At 30.9% G+C, this 27456-nt stretch overlaps 1 protein-coding gene across 4 annotated transcripts in view; it reads left to right on the top strand.

Moving 5' to 3' along the window:
• LOC143042163 (protein diaphanous homolog 2-like) overlaps window positions 1-25805 on the top strand; it is a 50460-nt gene extending 24655 nt beyond the window's left edge. For 2 of the 4 annotated variants that reach the window (XM_076214426.1, XM_076214425.1), the window contains exons 12-25: window positions 347-516; window positions 2177-2260; window positions 4566-4982; window positions 5728-5839; window positions 9344-9439; window positions 9775-9971; window positions 10904-10990; window positions 12096-12248; window positions 12817-12946; window positions 15637-15761; window positions 16526-16690; window positions 17394-17529; window positions 19672-19788; window positions 25046-25805. In XM_076214426.1, the coding sequence (XP_076070541.1) occupies window positions 347-516; window positions 2177-2260; window positions 4566-4982; window positions 5728-5839; window positions 9344-9439; window positions 9775-9971; window positions 10904-10990; window positions 12096-12248; window positions 12817-12946; window positions 15637-15761; window positions 16526-16690; window positions 17394-17529; window positions 19672-19788; window positions 25046-25311 (2255 nt within the window). In that variant the 3' untranslated portion in view covers window positions 25312-25805. Of the gene's footprint in view, window positions 1-346; window positions 517-2176; window positions 2261-4565; window positions 4983-5727; window positions 5840-9343; window positions 9440-9774; window positions 9972-10903; window positions 10991-12095; window positions 12249-12816; window positions 12947-15636; window positions 15762-16525; window positions 16691-17393; window positions 17530-19671; window positions 19789-22857; window positions 22970-25045 lie in introns of all 4 variants that reach the window. The other 2 variants (XM_076214429.1, XM_076214428.1) reach the window with 2 other exon arrangements.
• Window positions 25806-27456: the final 1651 nt, after the last annotated feature.

Raw genomic sequence — 27456 nt, 5'->3', positions numbered from 1 at the left:
CTGACAAAATGTTAAACAATTCAAAACTTTAAAGAATGGCCTATTAAAATAAAACTATTATGTCAGACAACAACAACTACTGGATTAACAGCTGCATCTGGCTAAGGATAGACACATTAGAAATGTGGACAGGTTTTAATTGGTTTTGAGCTCTCAAACCTTTCTTTGCCTTACTTGCATTGGAACTATGGAGTAAAAAAAGAGGAACTAGTTTATTCAATATAGATGAAAACTCAAAGTGCGTATATATTTCAATACAGAAATCATGGATTCTTACACTTTTCTATCCTATTCTAACATATAAATTGTCTATACAAGAATATTCTTATGCTGTTTCTTCTAACAGGTTCATTACATGAAAAATCACGAGTAGAAGATGCAGAAGTCAGCATTGTAGAAATAAGTTCAAAATTAGAGACAGCCATTACTGCCAAACAGGAATCAGAAGCCAAAGCAATGACATTGGAAGAAAAAGTGAAGAAATATGAGGATGAACTCACTGTTATGAAAGAAAAAGTAAGGCATTGGGTCAAAATATATCTTAGATATATTTCATAATTTTTCGGCATGTTGATAAATTTATTTACAATTTGTGCACTAGTAGATTCTATTTTTATTTTATTAACAAAATCTGTTTCATATTATGCCACATCATCATTTTGTGAAATTCTATTGATATTTTATAAAGATTTAGAAGGTGCAGAGGATAATTATTTTTGTCCAGCTGTTGTAATAATTAAAGCATTTCGATATGATAAACAAACTTATTGATGCAGATTCTTTTTTCACATCAATTCCTATCTTTTCTATGCAAGTTCCAAAGGATTTGTTTCATGATTTTGTATCTGTGTTGATGTATTCATATTAGAAAGAATCCAAGTTTGAATAAGTAGAGTTATTATTTTTACATATGAAAAACTCTTGATAAAATACAAATTGAACCAAGAAGATGCAAGAACATTGCTCTTAGTTTCTTTGTTCCACATGTTCCACATGTTCCATATTCATCAAGACCACTGAATATGTCTCTGAGTTGCTGTCTTTGATTTAAGCCCCGGATTATTCTATTATTAATGTTCACATGTACACAGCTAATTTTGTATAGGTATTATTTCTGTACATATAATCTGTAGTACTGGAAACTTACTTTTAATATTTAATACTATTTCTTTACTTCTAATATTCTTTAGAATTATTGTCAAATTTAGGTCCTTGTATTTTCTAGTACTTGATTTGTACTTAAAATATTGGTACAAAAATAATACCGACAATGATCACAGTATTCCATGTATGAACATCATAACTTTATGAGATTTGAAAAAGATCAAACTTTCAAAATGCTGAAAATGCTGAAAATGTAACCGTGCAACCAAAAATCTGTAGTACTTAAATTTCAAGTACAAATCAAGTACTGTAAAATACAGGTACCTTAATATTACAATAATTATTAAGTAACAAAATAGTACTGAATATTAAAAGTAGATTTCCAGTACTACATATTTTTGGTACAGAAATAGTACCCATTGCATGCAAAAGTAGCTGTGTGGAGTGGCAGTTTAATTACATAAAATCGATAAAAAAACAGAAATATTTTTAGAATGGCGATTTGAAACTCAATCTCAACGAAATGACCGAAATTATTTCTGTTGAAAAATAAAATTTGACCTAAATCCCAATAAATGATTTAGGACTTTTGAGTTTCCGAATCGGTCATGTCTGGCATATATGACCGTTTCCGGACCCTTGATGTATACAATTGGATAGACATTTCAGCTATGATTTTACATTTGTTTTGTATAATAACTTTTTTTTCAACATTCACATGTTACCTGATTTTTGTCAGACATACTTTGATTTAGAAATGTTTGTGAAGATTTTATAATAAATGTGAAAATTGCTTTGTGGGAAGTTTCATCTACAAGGAAAGATGTACAAAATGTTTGCAGATATTCATTTATGTATCTGAGCGCTCAAATAATGCTGTCATTAGAGCTATTTTCCACAATACATTAACAGCACCTTCAAACTACAAGCATAAAAAAAATAGCTCTAAGGAACACAGAATTTTAAATCAATTTTCCACACTCTTAACTTTTGTCCACTTCAGTACTAGATCTTGATTAATTTTTATAACTTCCAAGAATTTTTTAAGCAGCTATTTATTCTGATTTAACAGGAAAAAATGTTTTTAATGAATACTGCCGCTGGCAATAAGTCAGGATTTAGTACTATGGATAGCATGCCAGCTGGTCAAGATCAGGTATCGCGTGGTCACTTATTTCATGGTAGAATTTAATCCCATCATGCTTGCCAGTAAGACCCCTCTGTCTTACACAAAATTTCTTGCATATTGTTTACTTCATCAGACTTTCAGGATATGATAAGTTTACTTTTGAAATACAAATTGTAAATGAAACAGGAAGAGTCGGTTGATTCATTCTAGCTCTATCATCACACTTTTGATTCCGTACCTCTCTGGCTTTCTTTTAAAGTAACCTAATGAATAAATCTACATAGAATAATTTTCTGCAAGAAAATTTGTAATAAGTAGAGGTGTCGTTACTTTTAAATCTGTTTGAGCTATTAAAATCATTGGTATCATCATTTTATTATGCCCCACCTACGATAGTTGAGGGGCATTATGTTTTCTGGTCTGTGCGTCCGTTCGTCCGTCCGTCCCGCTTCAGGTTAAAGTTTTTGGTCAAGGTAGTTTTTGATGAAGTTGAAGTCCAATCGACTTCAAACTTAGTACACATGTTCCCTATAATATGATCTTTCTAATTTTAATGCCAAATTAGAGTTTTTACCCCAATTTCACGGTCCACTGAACATGGAAAATGATAGTGCGAGTGGGGCATTCGTGTACTGAGGACACATTCTTGTTTTTTCTAATTTTGCATCTTATATATAAATTTTAATTTTATATACAATCAATGTGACAACTTCTATCTACATTGATATTTTTGCAACTTCAATTGATTTATACTATACATTTATACAATACAACATCAAGTGCACATGTGTTAAACTACGTGTATAAAGATAAGAGGTCAGTTTACAAAGGTTATCAAAAATTTCATAAACAGGTTTTACCGTGAGAGAAAAAAGGTTATCAAGAAATTGGTTTTTCCGTGACAGAAGTATTATTTATAAATTCTTTCAGGTACTGATTTTTATCATTATCCTATAATATAAACACAACAAGACTATTTATAGATATAAATGGATAAAAAATGCCCTTGCAATTCATAAAAGATACAGAGTTAAATTTAGACACTCATTTGTTTTGTTAAGTTGTATATGATAGGCCAGAACTATAGTCTTTTACACAGTTCCTTCCTTAGATAAATTTTAGTTGTAGAATACAAGATGGTGAATTTGTCCTGAAACACTTTAGCATAAACACAGTTCTGCTTCCATTAGATTATAAAATTTCTATTCTGACTATTCTGAAATCTGGGTTATCTCGCTGCACAGATAATAAAAAAGTCACATGTAGATTTTTGATAAAATTCACATTAGGTTAAACATACTGGAAAAATGGTAGGTCACATTATGCAAAATGGTATTAATTTTTTTTTTAATAATTTTTGTGTTTGAAATCATAACAAACTGATTTGTAACATAAAATGGATTTTTTTTGGCATGATGACAAGAATTTTTCATTGTGATGATCTACTTCTTAGTAAATAGTCACAGAAACAAGAAAAGATCAAATAAATTCTTCTTTTTTTGCTTTCTTTAATCCACACATATATCTTTTACTGAATGCCTTTTCACAACTTCAATTTTTTTTTAGATATTCCTAGGTGTTGGATAGTTTTTACTCACACTTCCACTTAAGATTCGTATTTCAATTCTTATTCTTATCATTTATCATCACATAAAGGTTAATTATAATCACTGTATTTTAAGTACATCGCAATACATTTTAGATGATTAATGGTATGCTGTGAATTTGTGGTTTGGTAGCCTTGAGAAAAGTATGATGTGTGGAGTTTTGGGGTTTTAGCTTTTTTTTCAATTTTTCAATTTTTCAATTTTTTAAAATAATATTTTATACCATAAAAATAACTCAGACTGAACAATACATTACACATTTTTTATAAATTTAATGGATTTAATTATATCATTTAATTTTTAACATGCATGTTGTTTGTAAAATGAAAAAGAGTTAATTACTACATGTACTCTAAAAAACAAAACTTGTTATACTTTAGTATTCTCTGGAGTAAGAAATCTGTAAGGTTTATGTCAGTTGTATTTTAATTCCGAATATTTAAAAAAAAAAAGCCACACCTTTCAATAATCAAGATTAAAAAAGATAAAAAAGTTTTGAAAAAATATAAACATTGTTAATAGTACTGTCTGAAACGGTGAATTAGTCAAATCCCCAAATAGTAAATAATGTTTGTTTTTGTATCTAAAAGTTCATAATTAACTATGAACTGGATAAAATATGTGTATTAAAGAAGAATTCACAGTGTAAATGATCAAATATATGATAATCATGTTTATTTCAAATATATATATAGATAATAAGATGAATTTTCTTGTCTTTGCAGATAAAACTTGGTATTGGTGCTCAGATTCAGTCCACAGGAGCAGCTGGAGGAGGGGGAGGGCCGCCACCACCACCACCACCACCTCCACCTCCAGGAGGAGGGGCTATTCCACCTCCACCACCGCCACCCCCACCACCACCAGGGGGCGGTGGAGGACCTCCCCCTCCTCCTCCCCCACCACCTCCTCCAGGGTTTGGTGGTGGTCCGCCACCACCCCCTCCCCCACCATTCCCAGGGGGTGGAGGAGTACCACCCCCTCCTCCCCCACCAGGAGGACCAGGATTTCCAGGAGCACCTCCGCCCCCACCAGGAGGATTCATGAGTCCACCCGCAGCCCCATCAACTAGTCTTCCATATGGTATAAAGAAGAAGAAGTACCAACCTCCAATGCAGACCAAACGACTCAACTGGAATCAGGTAAAATTTCTAAATATAGTACTAAGGTCCTACTTTGACCAACCATCTTTTGGGGTGAATAGTGTGCACCCCCTTTATTGTCCACGAAACGTGAGAAAAAAAAGTTTATTATGGAATCATTATGTGTTCAATCATTATTTCTTGGAACAGTTTTTTTAATAGTTGTTTAAAAGTTTCAAAGTAGAATTGTATTGATAAAAATAAACTTCTTATAGACTTAATCATCACTTTATAATATTAAGTCACATGACTGACCCACATGACTGTCGATCACCTGATACATAAGAAAAATGGTTGTTTATCTTTTCAAAACGAGCGTGGTTTACTCAATTTTCATACACTTTTCTTCAACTCTCTATGATGAACACATACACAAACAGTAAGTTATGACAACAAGGAACACAGAGGCTAATTTAATCGACAGCAAAAGCTTTATTGTGTCTTTATTAAGACATGGCAGATTTCCAGATTGCAAACAGATGGACAAATTTACATGAAAAACGTAACTACAGAGATATAAAATGTATTTTATTTGAATAAAAAATATCAAAACAAGAATAAGATAGATATTACAAATATAACATGTAAAACATAAAAGCAATTGAGGTTTTAGCAAAAATAACCTGTACTCTTCACTTCACCTGAAAATTTCCTTGTCTTAGTTTGGACCTGAAAAACAACTTCAATGTTTACATATTTACATTTGATTATTGTAATTGACGTATTTACATATATATTTTTTTAGGTACAAGCCAAAAAATTAGAAAAAGATTCATTTTGGGTCCAAGTTCGCGAAGATCAGTATGAGGATGAATCTTTATTTCAAGGTCTCATTGAAAATTTTGGAGTAACTAAAGGTAAATAGATTTATGACTTATGAACCACATCATTAAATGACAGCGAATGAATTTTATTACAGCTTATTTCCTAATGCATGTAAAGCAAGACTTTGGTTAGCTAGCTTGTTTTGTTTGTATATTTTAACAATTTTAATTGGGACAATGTTCAATTAAATTTAAATATAGATAATGTATACAGGTTGAAATATATATATATATATATATTGTTTCAAGATGTCAATGTTAATAACAAAGCTTGAATTAATTTGTATACAAGGAGAGCAAGCAAGACTACCAAAGTTTAACTCTACAAGCCGTAGGAAATAAGCTGTAAATTTCAGATTTCATACCTTTGAAGATTTCTTGCTTTTATCATAATTACTGATCAGTTTTTAGGGGTGTGAGTTTATGTAACGTTCTCAGAAAAAAGAATAGATTTTAAACATTTAACCGACATTTACAGATGTTGAATTCAAAAGTGTAAAGGGCTTTTCTTCAAGTATCAAATTTATGGTTAGATTAAAGTAGAAACTCTTGGATGAAATGACAGGTTGGAAACTGCTTAAAGGAGTAGGTCCGGTTAGGACCGAATTTGGCCTCAGATTTCAGGTTCCTCTTACGAAAGATTTTTATACGACCGCAAAATTTGAAAAAATATTCGTCGTATATTGCTATCACGTTGGCGTCTGCGTCGTCGTCGTCGTCGTCGTCCGGCGTCCGAATACTTTTAGTTTTCGCACTCTAACTTTAGTAAAAGTGAATGGAAATCTATGAAATTTTAACACAAGGTTTATGACCACAAAAGGAAGGTTGGTATTGATTTTGGGAGTTTTGGTCCCAACATTTTAGGAATTAGGGGCCAAAAAGGGCCCAAATAAGCATTTTCTTGGTTTTCGCACTATAACTTTAGTTTAAGTTAATAGAAATCTATGAAATTTTGACACAAGGTTTATGACCACAAAAGAACGGTTGGGATTGATTTTGGGAGTTTAGGTTTCAACAGTTTAGGAATTAGGGGCCAAAAAAGGGCCCAAATAAGCATTATTCTTGGTTTTCGCACAATAACTTTAGTTTAAGTAAATAGAAATCAATGAAATTTAAACACAATGTTAATGACTACAAAAGGAAGGTTGGTATTGATTTTGGGAGTTAAGGTCCCAACAGTTTAGGAATTAGGGGCCAAAAAGGGACCCAAATAAGCATTTTTCTTGGTTTTCGCACCATAACGTTAGTATAAGTAAATAGAAATCTATGAAATTTAAACACAAGGTTTATGACCATAAAAGGAAGGTTGGTATTGATTTTGGGAGTTTTGGTCCCAACAGAATAAGGGGCCCAAAGGGTCCAAAATTAAACTTTGTTTGATTTCATCAAAATTGAATAATTGGGGTTCTTTGATATGCCGAATCTAACTGTCATGACTGTGTATGTAGATTTTTAACTTTTGGTCCCGTTTTCAAATTGGTCTACATTAAGGTCCAAAGGGTCCAAAATTAAACTTAGTTTGATTTTGACAAAAAATGAATCAGTTAGGTTCTTTGATATGCTGAATCTAAAAATGTACTTAGATTCTTGATTATTGGCCCAGTTTTCAAGTTGGTCCAAATCAGGGTCCAAAATTAAACTTTGTTTGATTTCATCAAAAATTTAATAAATGGGGTTCTTTGATATACCAAATCTAACTGTGTATGTAGATTCTTCATTTTTGGTCCTGTTTTCAAATTGGTCTACACTAAAGTCCAAAGGGTCCAAAATTAAACTTAGTCTGATTTCAACAAAAATTGAAATCTTGGGGTTCTTTGATATGCTGAATCCAAAAATGTACTTAGATTTTTTATTATGGGCCCAGTTTTCAAGTTGGTCCAAATCAGGATCTAAAATTATTATATTAAGTATTGTGCAATAGCAAGTCTTTTCAATTGCACAGTATTGCGCAATGGCAAGAAATATCTAATTGCACAATATTGTGAAATAGCAAATTTTTTTTTAATTAGAGTTATCTTTCTTTGTCCAGAATAGTAAGCAAGAAATATCTAATTGCAAAATATTGTGCAATAGCAAGATTTTTTTTTAATTGGAGTTATCTTTCTTTGTCCAGAATCAACTTAAATCTTTGTTATATACAATAAACAATGTATATTCACTTTTTACTACCAACTGATAAATTAAAATAATCTTTACCATTCAGTGATAACAAGCAGTTTTTTTACATCTTAAAATTTTATGATGTATTTAAATGAGTAGTTATTGTTGCAAACTCCATTAGAAATTTTAATTGAGATTAGTTTTGGAATAAGGGAAAGGGGGATGTGATTAAAAAAATTGGGATCAATTTTTCTCATTTGAAATTTCATAAATAAAAAAGAAAATTTCTTCAAACATTTTTTTGAGAGGATTAATATTCAACAGCATAGTGAATTGCTCTAAGAGAAAATAAAAATTTTAAGTTCATTAGAACACATTCATTCTGTGTCAGAAACCTATGCTGTGTCAACTATTTAATCACAATCCAAATTTAGAGCTGAATCCAGCTTGAATGTTGTGTCCATACTTGCCCCAACCGTTCAGGGTTCAATTTCTGCGGTCGTATAAAGCTACGCCCTGCGGAGCATCTGGTTACCACTTTTTAAACACAAGTGTCTACAGTCTATTTCATTTGAATCAATTAGTTTATGTAATAGATTTTAACTGATTTAGTCATTAAAAACGATCCGATTCAAGCTCAAATCTGAAAAATCTACCAAATATATCACTTTTCAGATGTTTTTTTGTAAAAAATGAAAGTGGCCGCATCTGTGTTCATCCTCAACCTTTATATATATGTTATGTATTATCATCAAATACAACTTACATTTCAATATTAAGGATGAACATGAATGCGGCCACTTTCGTTTTACACGAAAAACGTATAAAATTTAATTAAAATGCTAGAATTGTGAAGATTTTAGTAATTTAGCATGACTTAATGGTGCTAGTACCCAAGATAAGTGCATCGTTACTTTTTGTACAGTCAAAAACAGCCCATATTTATGTAGCAGAAGCATTTTACTGTCCAAAACATAACTAAAAGTTTACATTTTAACAATTATGTAAATCTGCTATATTTTGGGGCCAAAAAGGGGTCTTACTGGACCTACTCCTTTACAAAAATAGGTGAAAATTCCTACAGTTATTCATTTCTAACAGCTTGTTTAGGTGGTACCCAACACCTTGACTAAAATTAATTTGGCTCGTTGAATTTTCATGTTTTATTTTTTTTACTTAATATTAGCTTTGACCCATTGACAAAAATATGAATTTGTTTTTAAATTTGAACCAACTATTTCATCAGAAAAATTTCAATGGTTATATAGCATAAAATTGAGAATGGACAGTTTGACAAACACTACTTTTCATCATTGGGAAGTTTAATATTCCTTAACAATACAACATGATTAAAATGTTTTGCTGATTTAACAGAGTTATCTCCCTGTCGTGTTAAGAAAATTTGTTTTACTATTCATGATATTTCTTTTTTTTCAGCAAAAATTATGAATACCTCGGAAACAGCAGAAAAGAAACCTACAAAAAAGGCTAAAGAGTTGAAAGTACTTGATCCTAAAGCAGCTCAGAATTTGTGTAAGCTTTTAATGATTTTAAGTTCTAGGTTCTACAGGTGAAACTTGATCTTTTGAAAAAATAATGAGAAGCTTTGGTTCTTAAATATAAAACATGAAAGTGAAAATATTTCTTTTTATTTCATTTAAGATATGATCGAAAAAATAAGAAATACATGTTTGACTAACATCTAACAATTTTGAGATTTTTTTTCGGATTACAGCGATTATGATAAAAGGACTTTTCTGTTAGAAAAAATGAAAGCTAGAGGACTGCAAATCTTACATTTACTCAATAATTCCACACAACTCCTAAGTATTGAAAAGATTGCAGCTTTTCTTATTATTTTTTTTCAGCCATTTTATTAGGATCCATCAAGGTCCCATATCCCGAAATTAAACGGAGAATTGTAGAAGTTGATGAAGAAAAGTTGTCGTCTTCCATATTAGAAAGTTTGATACGATACATGCCAGAGCCTGAACAGATGAAACAATTAGAGAAATTACAGGACCAGTACAATGATTTATCAGAGCCAGAACAGTTTTCTGTCACTGTGAGTTATAAAGAGGCTGCTGTTGTCTAATGAGAAAAGATATGACATAATTGTACAAATACATGACATAAATGTACAAATACATGTCTTAAATGTGCAAAGAACATGACATACATGTACTAAGAACATGACATAAATGAACCAAGTCATGACATAAATGTAAAAAGAAAAACATTAATGTACAAAGACATGGTATACATGTGATTAAACATTTCATGTCAAAGAATAAAAAAATATGATCAGACATGACATAAATATACAAAAACATGACAGAAATATAGACATATCACAAATATACAAGGGAATGACAAATATACAAAGACATGACAGAAATATACAGACATAACACAAATTTACAAAGACATGACAGAAATATACAAAGGCATGACACGAATGTAATAAGATATGACAGCAATATGCAAAGACGTGACATAAATGTACATAAAATTAGAAAAAAATGGATGCAGCAAAATATTAAAGCTAATGACAGAAAAGTCTTCACACACATTTAACAAAGCACACAGCTGATGAACACTGCTTTTATAACTGTTCTTCATCTGAAAATTACAATGATTTTCTAATTTTGTCTCTTTTCCTATTCAATTATAATGTAAAAACCACTTGATTCTGTCTAAATGATAACATATTTATATTTATTCATGAAAGGCATATTTATAGAGTATAAACCTCCTAATGTTTTAATCTTTAGAGATGTTTTAATTTAGGCATGGTTGTATCTCAGTCTTGGTAGGGTAAGGGGTATTTTGTTCACATTTAATTGGCAGCAAAAGATATTTTATACTGTTACATTTCATATCCTTTTTTTTTCTTTAAATTCCCAAACTTCACAGCCGTACAAGTTTTAGATTTATAGTACTTATATGCAATCAAAATTCTCATGTCATTATATGATCTATATATCTTTATTACAGATGTGTGGTATAAAGAGAGTTACACCCAGATTAAATTCAATGTTGTTTAAAATGCAGTTTCCAGACATGGTGCAAGATATTAAACCAGTAAGTTTGTTTTGCATGTGATATGAACACATTCAACATATGGTATAAAGTATTGTAATTGAAGAAGGGGCATTAGTTCTTGTTTGATGTGTTTGTCAATAATTTAATTTTGGATGTAACACGTCTTCTGATTGGCTGAATGACCATGCAAGACAGTCTTCACACTGAGTGGCAGCCCAGGCTAGTAAAATTGCTCTCGGGCCTGTAAAAATCATATCAACAGGCCAACAGAATCTAACTAAAAAAAAATTGAAAATTGAGCTCAGGGCCTGTATATTTAAAAGTTCATTGTGAAGACTGGCAAGACCCTCATTGATATTTTTAAACCCAAATTCATCATTTAACTTGGATCGATAGTTGTCTCATTGGCAATCATACAACATTTTCCTTTTTTTTTTTTTTAAATTAAAAATATGCAACTCAATATTTCATGTTTCTTCTATACAATCATAAAAGAGGGTGGTAAAGGGTTATTTTTGTGCAACGTGTTTTGTCATTTTTATTTCACATGCAGCCGTGAAAAAGGTTAAACTTGGTTATTCACTGTGTTTCGTGAAATCGGTTAACAGATCAACGTGTATGACATTTTTTATTGTTTGTTCATCGTGAAAAGGCAACTTTATATCGCGTTCTTCTGTGCAGATACAGCCCTCTACACACCTCATAAAAGATACCTTTTATTTATGCATACACCAATCTATACAAATTGATGAGAGATGACAACAACTTAAACAACATGTATATACATTAAGAATTAAGCATGAGCATAATAATGATATAAATATACAACATAATTGTGATATTATTAACAATATAAAACTTCTTGGTGTCTGTTAGAATACTGTGGATTCATTGTTATTCATTTGATACCAATTTTTTGGATTTCGAGGTTATCAGGGAGCCATGAATTCCAATGTCCAAAGAATTCCAAAATTAATTCAGGAATTTATTTAGACTTTGGCCAAAACAAGAAATTTAGTATCCACAAATAAGCAAGTTTTCATCAATCCACAAAAGTTGGTATCCACGAAAATAAATGAATCCACAGTGTGACTGAAATATTTCTATAATTAACATACATTTTGTACTTCCTTTTACATTTTAGAATTTGGTATCAGCCATTGAGGCCTGTGAAGAAGTTAAGAATAGCACTAAATTCTCAAAGTTATTAGAACTTATATTGTTAATGGGAAACTTTCTCAATGCTGGATCTCGTAATGCTCAGTCTGTAGGATTTGAAATTAGTTTTCTTCCCAAGGTAAGTGAAGTATTAATGTTTACAAACTTTATTTCTTAAATGAATTTATTTTTGAAAATAAAGTGTATCTCTGTTATTTATTTGTTGTTTTCATTTGGGGGTTTTGATTTCTTTTATATGAATGATATGTGTTAGAATATAAAAAAAAATATTGCATCAGTGCATTTGTGGAATGGCAAATTAACATTTTTTAGGTGAAATGTTGATTTTTTTTTTAATTAGATATTTCTCAATTTTATGATCATGACCAAGATGTTATCCACATGTAGGAAATAAAAGCAGTGTTCAAAGGATGATAAGATATATAGCTTGATCAGCCAAATCCAATATTCTTTAAAATTTTGGAATCATTTTGATGGTGATGCAATACAACCGAACTGCCTTGTGTGAATCTTGGATCATAAACTCTAAAAGGACTTTGGCTCTAAAACAAAATATTGCAAATATTTATATTTGAAATTAAAGGAATAGGAAAAAGCTGTAAGATAAATGAATATTACAAAAAAAAATTAAATAATGCTGTTTAATTATATGTTAATAAACATTTTTACTATCATCTCTTTTTCAGTTGGCCAATACTAAAGCTCAAGACGGTAAAACAACACTTGTACATTTCATAGCTAACATTGTGGAGCAAAAATACCCAGAATTAGTGGGATTTTTAGATGAATTTACACATTTAGATAAGGCAGCAAGAGGTTAGTCACTTTTAAGTATTCAATAATTACAAACTTTTACCATATAATGAATTCTTCTGTTTTTATGCCCTACCTATGATAGTAGAGGGGCATTATGTTTTATGGTCTGTGCATGTCTTCGACCATTCGTTTGTCAGTTTGTCCGTTCATATGTCTGTCCTTCTGTCCCGCTTCAGGTTAAAATGTTTGGTCAAGATTGTTGTTGATGATGTTGAAGTCCAATTAACTTAAAACTTAGAACACATGATCAGTATGATATGATCTTTCTAAGCTAAATGCCAAATTAGGTTTTTTTTACCTAATTTCACGGTCCACTGAACATATAAAATGACAGTGCGAGTGGGGCATCAGTGTACTATGGACACATTTTTGTTAAATTTGAGTTAATTATGAATGTTGAGCCACATATATATGCTTCCTCATTTTACTTAACTAAAAACTTGAATACACCATCAACACTTCCAATGCCATGGAATTTAAATTCAGAAAGTAACTGCTGATAACACATGACATTATTATATTAGTAAATAAGTAAAGGGATACAACTCTCCCAACAACCACACAAATTTAAAGTCTTATCTATGATGTCATTTACATAACAACATTCATTTATTAAAAAAAACAACAAACTTGAAGGATGTTTTTTTTCATATGTCAGTCTGAAAAAGTTCGGACATCATAGTGTAGAACTTGAGTATTGTCTTTAAAACTATTGATGTAAATTCAATTCATTGTCTTTTTGATTATTGATTTTTGATTGGTCTGTAAAAGAAGGTGACATTCAACAAATTTTCTCCTGCTGGCCCATAAGATATAGTATGCAGACTTCTAATACGTTCAGGTATTTCACATCCAATTTTTTATGGTAATATTCTTTATAAAGCACAAAGGTGTCAGTATTCACCTCAGAAACTTACAAAACCTTTGAATAGACTTATTAAGAAGGGATATAATTACGATACTGTTGTCAAGTCATTAAAGATTGCATATTTTGGCGTTAATATTGAGTCACTGATAAGGTCTTTGCATCGGAACTAAACACATTTATTCTAAAAACAGTTGTTGGCATGACACGGGTTATGTTCTTCTCATATATGTTATGATGGTATGATACTAAACCCCTAACGGGAAGGATTGTGCCTGATGTTCATATGATGAAATCATAATCTTTCAGTCAGTTTAATTGAAGTCTGGAGCTGGCATGTCAGTTAACTGCTAGTAGTCTGTTGTTATTTATGTATTATTGTCATTTTGTTTATTTTCTTTGGTTACATCTTCTGACATCAGACTCGGATTTCTCTTGAACTGAATTTTAATGTGCGTATTGTTATGCGTTTACTTTACTACATTGGTTAGAGGTATAGGGGGAGGGTTGAGATCTCACAAACATGTTTAACCCCGCCGCATTTTTGCGCCTGTCCCAAGTCAGGAGCCTCTGGCCTTTGTTAGTCTTGTATTATTTTAATTTTAGTTTCTTGTGTACAATTTGGAAATTAGTATGGCGTTCATTATCACTGGACTAGCATATATTTGTTTAGGGGCCAGCTGAAGGACGCCTCCGGGTGCGGGAATTTCTCGCTACATTGAAGACCTGTTGGTGACCCTCTGCTGTTGTTTTTTATTTGGTCGGGTTGTTGTCTCTTTGACACATTCCCCATTTCCATTCTCAATTTTATAAATTATCTCACTTTTATAAGCCAATCAAAATCTGGCATTTATACTAACTGGAAGCATGATAACGAGTGATATCCAATTTTCACTCGTTATAAACCTATAATTATGATTTCTTAAAGATCGTACAACCTTAAGTGGAGGTCGATATTACCTTTTCATGGGTTAAGGTAGATAGGGTGTCTTCCTCCATCTTGGATTTGGAAATACCAGAAAACAAGGTCTAGATCTTTTATAGAAAGTGCAAATTTTTAGAGTAGTAGGTACTCATGTGTAAGAACATCCACTTTGATATAGAAAATGACATGTTTTATCATATTTATGGTTGTATTTTACAAAAAACAGAAAACTTTTGTTTGGTCAATTTTTTTCCAACTCTGTCACATAAGGGGAGGCAACTCAAATGCAAGGGCAGATAATTCAGATTAAGGTACATTTACAATAGAATGTGTTAGGAATTTACTGATTTTATAGCGTAGCATGAAAACAGGTCCGGTGATCCCATTTTTTCTTTTTCTTAACTGAAAGCATACTATTAAAGCTATCTTCTCATATGATATCTCAAAATTCTATGGTGTAGTTTATACTTTATTGCAGAAAATTTGGTTTTCCATGCATAATCTATACAAAATTTGTCAATTTTGAACACCGTGTAGTGTGAAAATAAGCCCGGTGACCCATTCTTTTTGTTATTTCTTTTAAAAAAGCATGACAAAAACTACATTTTGGCAAATTATTAAAAAGATCTATGGATTATAATTTAGACACCCCATCTACCTTAATATATGCCATTAAAAGCAATAAAAAAAATTTTGACAATGAAACATATTTCTTTTTTATTTTACAGTTGAAATAAGCATACATCACATTAGTTGATTTTCTTTTGATTTTTGCAGGATGAGAGAACATAATATACACTGAATATTTTGTAGTATTAGAAACAGAACTTTTTATCAGATAATGTTTTACACCAATCTGTATCAGTCATCTTGATTAAAAATTATGTTTCTCTTTTTCAGTCTCAGAAGAAACAGTGACAAAGAATCTGAAGAGTATGGAGAAACAGTTAAAACAGTTAGAAACGGATATTAAAAATATCAGTAAAACTAATGTGGATGGGGATCGCTTTGCTGAAGTTATGAACATATCCTTATATTAACCATATTTAGCCAGCTGAAGCAAGCCTTTTGGTGCAGTTTTTTCTGGCTTTCTTAAAGTTTCTTTTAAAGATCCATTGTTGGCTTTGGGCTACTCTTTGGTTGGGGTGTCTCTTTGACACATTCCCCATTTCCATTCTCAATTTTATTAGCTTAAGGTGGTACCTAACACTACAGGGAGATAACTCTGTAAAATCAGCAGAACATTTTATTGATGTTGTGTTGTTAAGGGAATATTAAGCTTCTCAATGATCAAAATATGTTTTGGTCAAACTGCTATATAACCAGTGTAATTTTCCTGATTAAACGGTTGGTTCAAAGTTTTTGAATTTTTTTATATTTTTGTCAAAGGGTCAAATTAAATACTTTGTCAAAATTTAAAGAAAATTAAACGAGCCAAATTAATTTTAGTTCAGGTGTGAGGTACCACCTTAAATGATTTTTTATTTAGTTATTCTGTGTATTTGTTCTATAGATTGTTCTTAGTTGAAATAGGAGATGTGGTATATAACCAATGAGACAACTATCCATCAGAGTCCAAATGGTGTGAATATGAGCTGCTTCATAAGTATGTCTATCTTTGTTTACATTTATATGTAATTTGTTTTAGTGCAAAAAAAAAAAAAAGGGTCTTCATTATACTTGGTACAATTCAAACTAGTGAGGCACAGATGAATCTATTTAAATTCAAGGTTATTTAATGCAATGGAATGTCTGTAAATACCAAAGATTTTTCCTTGACTATTTTTACTCCTTTATAACATCTGCAAAAGACCAGGCTGATGTATTAAGTGGTATGCAGAAAAAGATGGAATCTTTATACAAGGAAATGGGAAAGTTCTACGCATTTGATTACAAGAAATACGGTTTTGAAGAGTTCTTCCAGGATATAAAAGCATTCCGAGATAGCTTTAGTGTAAGTAGTATTAATGTATCAAGTGTTCTTGAAGAGAAATTTGAATTACGGATAAGACGTTTGGACTGTCGGCAAAGTCTAAAAATGTGTCAGTCAAAATCAAGTTTTGATCAGCCCTAAATTATTATTCTATTAAAAGAATTTACTGACTTATGTTAGACATTTTGACCGCGATGGTATCAATACATGTCAGACATTTCAAATGTTACAGGCTTACTCTTTCTGTCAAGCCTGCAAAATTTATTTCGCGAAAGCAAGACATAGCATTCCTAGATTCCTTCGTCGGAAATAGAATTAGTACTCGGTTATACTTTCAAATTCGTGGTTTACCTTTACTCACAATTTCAACAAAAAATTGGTGTGTAATGAATGATAATGTATCAACAGTATAAAGCTGAGTTTTAACAAGTATGAGGATCTAAAGGGCATATCATATTGAATCTGTTTTTTGAATGCATCATCATGGCGTATAGCAGACATGGGATCAATTACTAATAAATGTTATTACTGTAATAACTTCAATTACTAGTACACTGTATAGATGTTTGATTGTTTTACATGATTTAGCAATTCTAAATGTTTATACAAACTGGATATATCTTATCTTATCTGTGAGCTTACTTTTGACATGCAGGGAACTGTTGAGCTTCCCTTTATCATGCAAATTGTAGTTAATATCAATGCTTTTGTTTGTTTTTTTCAGAATGCAATGAAGGAGAATGCTAAAATGAGAGAAACGGAAGAGAAGATCAGACGAGCGAAGGAAGCAAAGGATAGAGCACAGAAAGACAAAGCAGCCAAGGTGGCAAGAAAGAAGGCTATTGTGGACATGACGATGGGTATAATCTTCAGATTGAAATTGTGAATAGAAAAAGTTATCTTGGCTATAAGACTGATCATTTTATATTGCAGTCTTTAGACATGATGTATTTCTGTCTAATTTATTATTTTTCCAGCCATGGGATACCAATTTTTCATAGATTACATGGGTATAAGTGAACCATGAATTTGCAATAGGCTAATATTAAAACCATTACATACAGATTATACTTTCTCATCTTCTAAAATATGATATTTCTTCATTGGATCATTTTCAATGTAAAAAAAGAAATCCAATTGTAACTATCTATAATACTAAAATAAGGTCCAATTTGTCAGTCGTCATCAGGTAAAAACGGCAAATCAAAGAATGCAACTTTATATATAGCTAGTATAGGACATTGGTGTTGATTGAAAATTACACCACTCCAGACCCTTTTGTTGTCCACATAATTAATATTGCCAATAATTAACAAGTCCCGGTCGAATCCAATACCGATACCAATAGTATATTCACCTGTTACCTATTACCTTATCTGTACGTTTCGCACCTAACAGGCGCACCACCATAAGGTGTATTTAGGATTTTGATATATAAACGGGTCAAAACTACAGGGTTACACTAATAAATTCAACCATTGTCACATTGTTCCCTATTGTAGTATTTTTTAATCAGTATGTTCACCTGTTATACCTATTACCTTAATTATCTGTACGTTCCGCATCTAACAGGCGCACCACCATACGGTGTATTTAGGATTTTGCTATATACACGGGTCATAACTACAGGGTTGACACTACTAAATTCAACCATTGTCACATTGTTCCCTATTGTAGTATGTTAATCAGTATGCCTGACTTTTTAAGATAACAATACGAATAATAAAGATCTGGACTTAAATTAAGGCGTATAGGTACAGTTTTCAATTGGTTAGCCGACATGACATAAAACAAGCGAATCAAATAATTCAACTTTATTTATAACTAATATAGGACAATGCTGTTGATTAAAAAATACTCCATTCCAGGCACTTTTGTTTTCCAAATAATTAATATTACCAATAATTGATAAGTTCCAGGTCGACGGGTTCAAACAGAAAGCTTTTTAAAGCAGACCAAAACTGTGCAGCTTATAATCGGCATAACTTTATCAGATAATACGCTTAGTTGTATACTGTAAATTCAGAAATTATTGCGTGCATTTATTATTGCGATGTGCCGACCACAGGCAAAAATGCGAGGTTTAATTATTGCGACTTGCCGATTAAAAAAAAATTTTTTTTATGCTGAACATTATTGTAAATCACAGATGTTCACATGTCTTTTCGCAAAGTAAAGCTTTGTTCAAATCTATGCATTTAGTTACCTTCCGTATGTTTTCTGTGATTGAATACACAATTCTTAACTGATGTAACTTGTAAAGGGGATCTAGAAACTAAGATGCATTACTAGAACTTATGTGTTGTGCATGCCGACTTTGGGGATCTAGAAACTTAATTGAACATCGACCACGTGCAGAAGATTAGTGTAGAACGAGGCCTGGCTTGGGTAATTATAGGATATCATAAACATATTACAGACACATTACCAATTAAAAGTCGAAGTGTTATAAAAATGTCACCTGGCTTCACTGATTACACAGATTAGCGGAAATAAGTTGTAAAAACATATTACCCTTAAATGCCCCAGGTGAAAGGTTAAACACATCACACCACTGAACAAAGGGAGATAAATCAATCACAAATTGACATTGGAAAAATGAAAGTAAGAATGCGAGGTTTAATTATTGCGATCGTCCGACGCTCGCATTATTCGCATTAATAAAAACCTCGCAATAATTTCTGAATTTACAGTACTTTAATTCAGTCACGGACCCGCGATATCACGGGTGTGTTCTAGTAATGTTTAATTGGCTAGAATTTATGATAGAAAGTGTTCTTTGAATGATTTCTAGAAAAATACAGGCAAACAACTTAATGGAGTGAAGCATTATATTAACCCTGATTCCACAAGAGCTTCATTTTTCTGTGCGATTTATTTTCGTAATTTTTGCAAACGACAAAAATAAGAGTAGAATTGTATCCAACTGCAACTGAAAAAACAGTTATATTATTATTTGACTCTAGTTTTATATTACAAGCAGATATTTGTTTTGCTTGCAGAAGGAGACCAGGAAGGTGTTATGGATAATTTGTTAGAAGCTTTGAAGACTGGTTCTGCTTTTAATAATGTCAGAGAAAAACGTGACCGCAAACAAAGGACGCCTAGAGCGGCTGGAGGTAATGTCATTGAAATAGTCATATGTTATTAGAATCTCAGTTTATTTTATATCTTGATAGATGTTTCTCATCTCTTTTAAAGCTCCTACTTTTTCGTTTTTTTTTTTAATAACTAATTACAGTGATCCCAATGTATGATAAATGTTTGAATCTTTCAATTTTAAAGAAAAAAGTACATTTTAAAGTCTACAAGAAGAATTGATTTTGAGGGAGGATGGTAGGTAAAATCAATAGTTTGACCTAATAGGTCAAGAATATAAAGATGTTAGTTGAATGGACATAAAGAATTGACTCATGACACAAAGTAACATGAAGGAAATCACACTCAACAGATCAGGTTTCTCATGCTGCATTTTCAAAGCACATTTCTTTGAAACAATTACCGTCAAATTATATTTGTAGGAGAAAATAAACTTGATTCTTTTTTTACCTGCTTTCTAAAGTAAATATTGTAACAGAGTTAAAGGCTTTTGACTAGACATATACTTTTAAAGTATAATTACTGTGGTTTAGCATTGAATTTGAATATTTTTTTGTTTTACTGAAATTATGAAAATCTTATGCATTACAGGCAGTTTTTGTCCAGGAATTCAAAATCCAGTGACTCTTTCATGTCTATGTAAAGATTTAATACATTTGCATATTATTTTATTTCAAAAGTGAGGCGTCCCAAAATAATTGTTACAGAGCTATAGGTATACATGTATTCAAACAATATACTAATTTTATGGAGCATGAAACAAATATTTTAAAATAATGGAATTGTTCATATAGAAGTACTGTCCTTCGAGAGATAACTCTCTGTTATAAATAGATTATAATTATATTTATTTTAATTCTGTTGGTTGGGTGTCTGCAGCAATGGGATGTTGCAATGTTTTCTTTACACATTATTATCTTTATCAGTGATACAATCTGAAACAAAATGATATTCATCTTCAATGGTATTAGAACTACATGTATATTCAGTTTTTAGTTTGTCTATTATATATACTGTAAAGATCTTTTCTCACTTCTCTTATGCCATTTCATATCTCTATTGTTCCATTAAATATAAATGGAAGTAACTTTTTTTCTGGTGGAACAATAAGTCATAGCTTCGATTTCTGGAGTAAAAAACTGCATAGTGCTTGTCTAAGATGAGAAATATTTTCAACAGATTTTCATTTAAGATATATTAAATGTCACTTGCCTTTTGAAATAAAATAGATAAGTTCTACTGTATGGTATATTTGGACAAAATGTATTGAAGTACTGTCATGAGCCAAGGAAGATTTCTCACCCTTGAATTTTCGTCTTCCTGTTATGATTACAGCTTTATTTATCAGTTATCCTTTAAATAAATGTGTTTACAGTGATTAATACACATTGTAATCTACATAAATCAATGTCTATATTTAGTAGAGACGACTTAGCTTATAAATATATCTGTACTAGTAGTTGCACAGTATACATACTTTCAAGCTGATCATGCACTTGGCTTTTTTCATGCTTCATTGAACAGGACATTCCCGTGAGATAAATCATGGTAACACTAGAGTGGTTTGGATATGAATACCTTTACCATTACAAATGAAAATCATTTCTTTATTATTTTTATTTATTTATATACAATACTTAGGGGTTTATTTAGTAAAAGTTTGGTATTTTAAGATTTGTAGATAGAAATTTTGTATGAAGTTTTCCTGTTGGAAAAATTTAATAGGACAAGGGGAAAGGCTGTAGTCCATGTAATTAAACTGAAAAGATCGTTAAGTTTAAAATTTAAGGTGGTACTCAACACTTTCACTAAAATAAATTTGGCTCGTTTAATTTTCATAAAATTTTGACATTTTGACAAAGTATTTACTTTGACCCTTTAACAAAAATATAAAAATTTCAAAAATTTTGAACCAACCGTTTTGTCAGAAAAAATACACTGGTTATATAGTAGTTTGATAAACACCAATTTTGATCATTGAGAAGCTTAATATTCCCTTTACAACACAACACAATTAAAACGTTAAGCTGATTTTACAGAGTTATCTCCCTGTAGTGTTAGGTACCACCTTAAAGGAATAACAGAACATTGATGCATTTTCTAAGTTTTCATGACAATAAAGGTCACAAAATTATTCAGGAAATTACCCTAAAAAAATTTGAAATACTAGAAAATAATTTTAAGAGCTTCATATGTTTTTTTCAAAATCTTTAAGATAGTTTAGTAAGTATTTTGACATAAGAGTTTAATATATTATATATTAATTATGGTTCTTTTTGTGGGAAAATAGTATTGCAAAGGTTTTTTTTAAACAAAAATGAAAAATAATTCAGAAATATTTCACTAAACATTTTGCATAAAAATTGTTCCTTTATCAACATTTTGAAATGATCTTCACTTGTAAAAAGACATCTGACCAAACCCATGGTTTTGGGATATTTAAATATCCAAATTAACCAAGTGATATCCAACTGCTTTTAATGCATCATACATGTATGTCATAAACCCAGGGAAAGTGAACAAACAGTACCTGCATAATCAAAGACAGATACATTGAGGTGAGGCAAAATATTGGAGGGTCGCTTTTTTTGTAGAGTTTTATGGATTTGTAGAAATGTGGGATTTTTGTAAACTTGGGATATATTTCCATTTGTATCTATATTTTTATAATTAGAATGAAGCAATTCTTCATATAATGTTTTTAAGTTCTATACATGCTATAGTTGAACATACCTTTTTCTGATGGAAAGTATACTGTTAAAAAAGTGAAATTGTGTGCATTAAACTGGTATATTTTTTTCTTTTTATACTGAAGAAGCCAATCAAATTCAAGCAATGCTTGACAGCAAAACGTATAGACCAATAAAAAAAATTACTTTGCTAAATTTTTTGAAGTGTTGTTGTCTTTAATGTTGATTATTTTCTGTTGATGTAAAATTTTCAAAACTTGAATTTTCAATCTTAGAAGAAAAAGGTATATTCACCTTAGAATTATATAGCAGACATGTGATAAGTTGTAATATCCTACTAATTGTGGTTAAATTTTGTCTTCTGACAATTTTTTTTTATTTTCTCTTACTGACTAGCAGATAGATTTTCCAACTTGTCTCGTTCTCGTGTGTGGCACGATAAACCCCTCGTCAACGGTGATGGATTAGACGACCACGGTGGTAAAATCGTGCATGGCTCATCGTCATACTGGTTTGTTTCTCAATACACTGCCATGCATGATGTGTTAAATGTTGTCTGTAGCATATCGTAGAGGGAGAGATTTATAAATAGCTGTTGTATTAATGGGTTGTGCTGCATTCATTTGGTTTCGTTGCTTTGATTTTTATCCTTTTTTTTTTGTTATGTATATTCCCAAGATTGTTATGTGAAATATTTATACATGTTTACATATAGAAAATGTTGTTACCTTGTTTGATGTTTCAGGGATTCAATCAATACCAGAGTATTTATTATACATGTATGTTCATGAAAATCTGCACAAAAATATGGAAATAATTTTGTTATGAAACCCATATACTCTATGTACTCTGTTCTATTATTTTTTATGGAGACTAGAAAATGGTACACCTGAAAAACTAGTTTTCTGAAATTTTAATTTTTAGAATTTTTGTTTTTGTTTTGATTTTTATTATTTTTGTGTGTGGGAATTATTTTATTTTTTGTGTATCTGAAACATAGAGATGTAGAGTTTGTGTTTTTTTGTTGGTAATTTTGTGAAAAAAGTTGATATATGATTGCAGCATGCTACAGCAGACGCCCAAGTCTGTTAACAAGTATTGAACATTGAGGTAATCATGACATAATCATGATATATACAACATACAGAGGACTAACAAGATTAATCTAAAATATCTAGTGTATGATAAATATCTGACATTTGACCCACTCACATTCATAAATATATATACATAAATCCATTCGAAGAATATATGTTTTTCTATTTTTTTTTTTATTTTAAAAGACCATTTGTCTGAATGTTGAGTGTGAAGGAAAATAATTTCAGTTAAGTAATATTTTTTTTGTTAAATTATATATTCTGTTCAATGTTTTTGGGAGCGTAGAATGGGGTTGGAGGAGAAGGCTGGCATCATTTCATTCATCATGTATGCTTACATGTAATCGCTGCATGATAGTGTATTTTGTAAATTTGTTATGGCCTGCTTACAACTACAACTATATGCTTGTAAAGTGCAGTATATGCATAAAAGAAAAAACTGACATTGTTCCAATTATTTACATGTAATGTTTTAGTAAGTTGATAATAAAACATACTTTAGTTAGTCATAAAAGAAAACTTTTGTTCTGAAACTTGTCAGAATTGAGCATGTGTTAAGGGTCCATGCCAATTTTATTACCAGTAAAATAAAAATTGAAAATGTTCTTAAATTGAATTGTGCTGAAACATTAGCTTAACTAACTTTACTATTCTAAAGAGGATCAGCAATATGTTAGTTATGGAAGTAAAATTTATGAATTTAATATAGGTAAATAATATTATAAACTCATTTACATAAAAATATCAATATTGATAGAAATGAGAATTACTTTTTTATTTCATTAATTAATAAGTGTTGAATATATACATCTTGTTCTAATTCTGAACCTTTTATGATGATCGATATTAAAAAAACGCTTTCAAAAGTTTCAGTCACATAAGTCAATTTGAAGTCCTGCTCCAAATGACTGGTTAATTGATCTTCATGTACTTTCATCCATCTACCCATAACCGATTTACGATATTTTTGTCTAGAACTACTAGACAATGCTTCTTTTAAAAACATTATGGCGACAAGCTTCATCTAGTTTTGCAATTCTTTTTGACATGATCCTTCAATGTTCTTATTTCTGTTAGCCAGGAAAAATGATATCTTTGATGCACATGTTGGAAATTGTTTTCACATTTTATCAGCAACTATATAAGTCACATACTTCTAGTTATATATGACATCTAGCTTCATCTTTAACTTAAAATTAGAGCTTCTGGAAATTTTGCATCAAGGTTCATTGGAGAAGTGATGTGATTTAACATACGTTGCTTATCAATTTCTTGCTTTTTCAGGAATACTTATGTATATCCTTGCACAAAATGGCCATGTATGAAATTTTCTCAGAAACTTTGAATAATATTTTATATGCATAACATTGGATTATGGTAGGTGTGATATGAATAATAACTATATACATAATTTTCAATTATGAAATTAATATTTGTATACTAATATTTGTATGAAGTAATTTATTTATAAATTTGAATTATACTTTTAGCTGAAAGACGTGCTCAACTCTCTCGATCTAGATCTAGACAGAATCTCTTCAACCTGGATAATACAACATTAACAGAAATCAGTTTTGATGACCCAAATACAGCGCCGTCTCAAAATAAAGACAAAGAAAAAGTTGATATAGAAAGGGACACCAATTATAATCACGAAAAGGCAGGGGAAAGACGAAATTCAAAAACAAAACAATCGTCCATTGATACAGATGAGAGTGATGCTGAAAAACTGCTGGCTAGGCTTAAAGCTTTGTGAAAAGTATCTTATTCCTGTTCATATTTGCATTTGTTGTTCTTATGACTGTATAGACATTTTAATGTTTTCATCATAGTCATAATCTTTGCTCATGCCATAATGTTATCTTCAAACGTGGTATATGTCTTCCATCAAAGTATTCTTCAATCAAAAGTATGGCTATTCATTGCATTTTATGTATAAAGAAAAGAAAAATAAGAAAGAAAAAATGAGTATCTCTACCTATATGAGTCTTTGGTTTGCACTTCTTTCATTTCTTACAGCACTACCACGTCTGATTTGAAATTGATTTGTGAATCTCAGCAAAATTTACGTCCTGAATTTGTGCCAAGCACATTGTATGTGGTTCATAAAAGTAGATTTTTTTAGTAATAACTGATATCTCATGTGACCACTTTAAGTGGTTTTGAGTAAAGTATGACCAGTTTATGTGGTGTAGAGTAATCTATGGCAAGTTTAAGTGGTTAAGAGTAACATGACCACTTTAAGTGGTTTTGAGTAAAGTATGACCAGTTTATGTGGTTTAGAGTAATCTATGGCAAGTTTAAGTGGTTAAGAGTAACATGACCACTTTAAGTGGTTTTGAGTAAAGTATGACCAGTTTAAGTGGTTGTTACTTAAGAATCAACACCTGGTCCGAGAACACAATTAATTCGTAGTGCATTTCTTTTAGAACATAAATGAAAATAAAAAAAATCCCACCTGCGCTTTCTCAAAGAAACTTTTACAGTGTGTTGTACTACTTTTGGGACAAATTATATCAAATTTATAGAAAACTTCATCGCCTCTAACTCAAAATATGGCCAATTTTATGTTTAGGGCGTCTTGAAATCTTTTGACAGCTTCCGAAGTGCTCATTTTCAACCTTTTTCAGCTGGACCAAATCACTACTTTCCTTTAAAATTCTGGACCCAAATTTTTTTACAGTGTAATTTCAACCCCCTTCTTGCAATTTGAGGCAGTGAACATGGAGAAATAAATTTGGAAGGGGTATAAAAATTAATGGCAAGTAACCCACTGTCAACACTAGGGACTATATTTGTGAACAACGAAAATCAAGGGACGACAATGGTGGTCTCGGACCTAATAGGGTAGAAAGAGTAGACAAATCTTAAAAAAACTTGGTATGAACAAAGCTTAATGTATTATAACACTACTTACAAAGTTTCATGACAATAGGATGTATATTATAGACATTAACTTTAGTTCTATACTCATCTTTGCGTGTAAAATTTTGACGTTAAAATTGAAAAATTTCAACTATCAACATTTGGGGCTTTAAAAATTTAAATATTGCAAAAAAATACTTGTTAAATGCCTTAATATATAACTTATCATGTACTAAAAGCAATAGAGTACTCATTTGATTTATCAGACTTGGCATAATTATTCATAAGTCAAATTTATATGAGCCTGCGCCTAAAAATTCAGGTTTTTCAATGAAGTGGAGCCTTACATGAAGATGTAATATTTTCCAGCAATTTTAAATTTGTGAAGCTTTTTGGTTATAAATAATCCTTACATATGTATTTAAAGTACTTTAAATGGAAAGAAAAGTTACAAATAACATATCATATTAGTTTAAAAGGGTCTTAGGCCAAGTAAGACTGGAAAAAATTTAGGGTCAATTAAGGCCGTGCCACATATTTACATTTAAAAATGCATATTGAGGCTATAAAAAATAAAAATGTGTGTCTTTTTTATCATTTCTATACTCATGTGACATGATACAACAAATCTGAGCACAAAAAGACTCTTGCAAATAACTTTTCTTACAAGCAGTATGGGCTGAAACAAAGATTTTTGCCTTTTTAGGGAAAAACTTTCATGCAATTTATTCTCAACAGGCTTATATTTAAACCACTTGCTATCCTACAGAAGAAAAGAAATATAGTATGTGAAATGGAACAGGTACAATAGACATTGTAAAGTGCATTTGATACAAATTTAGTGAAGTCTCTAATATGGACATCAAATTTTATATACCAAGCTCCCCACTATTGCCTTCATCCAAACAAGGCGTTAGACAAGGGTCATTCATACAACACATTTTGCACATTTTATCTGAGATAAACTTCTTTTCTGTAGATTCAGAGTTCATAAATAAGTAAAAGAAGCAGGTAAAGGCATAGAAACACAAATATT

This window comes from Mytilus galloprovincialis, chromosome 8 (genome assembly GCF_965363235.1).
Source record: "Mytilus galloprovincialis chromosome 8, xbMytGall1.hap1.1, whole genome shotgun sequence".
Lineage (NCBI taxonomy): Eukaryota > Metazoa > Mollusca > Bivalvia > Mytilida > Mytilidae > Mytilus > Mytilus galloprovincialis.
Note: the sequence above shows the minus strand (reverse complement) of the source record. Positions and strands in the feature narration are given on the sequence as shown.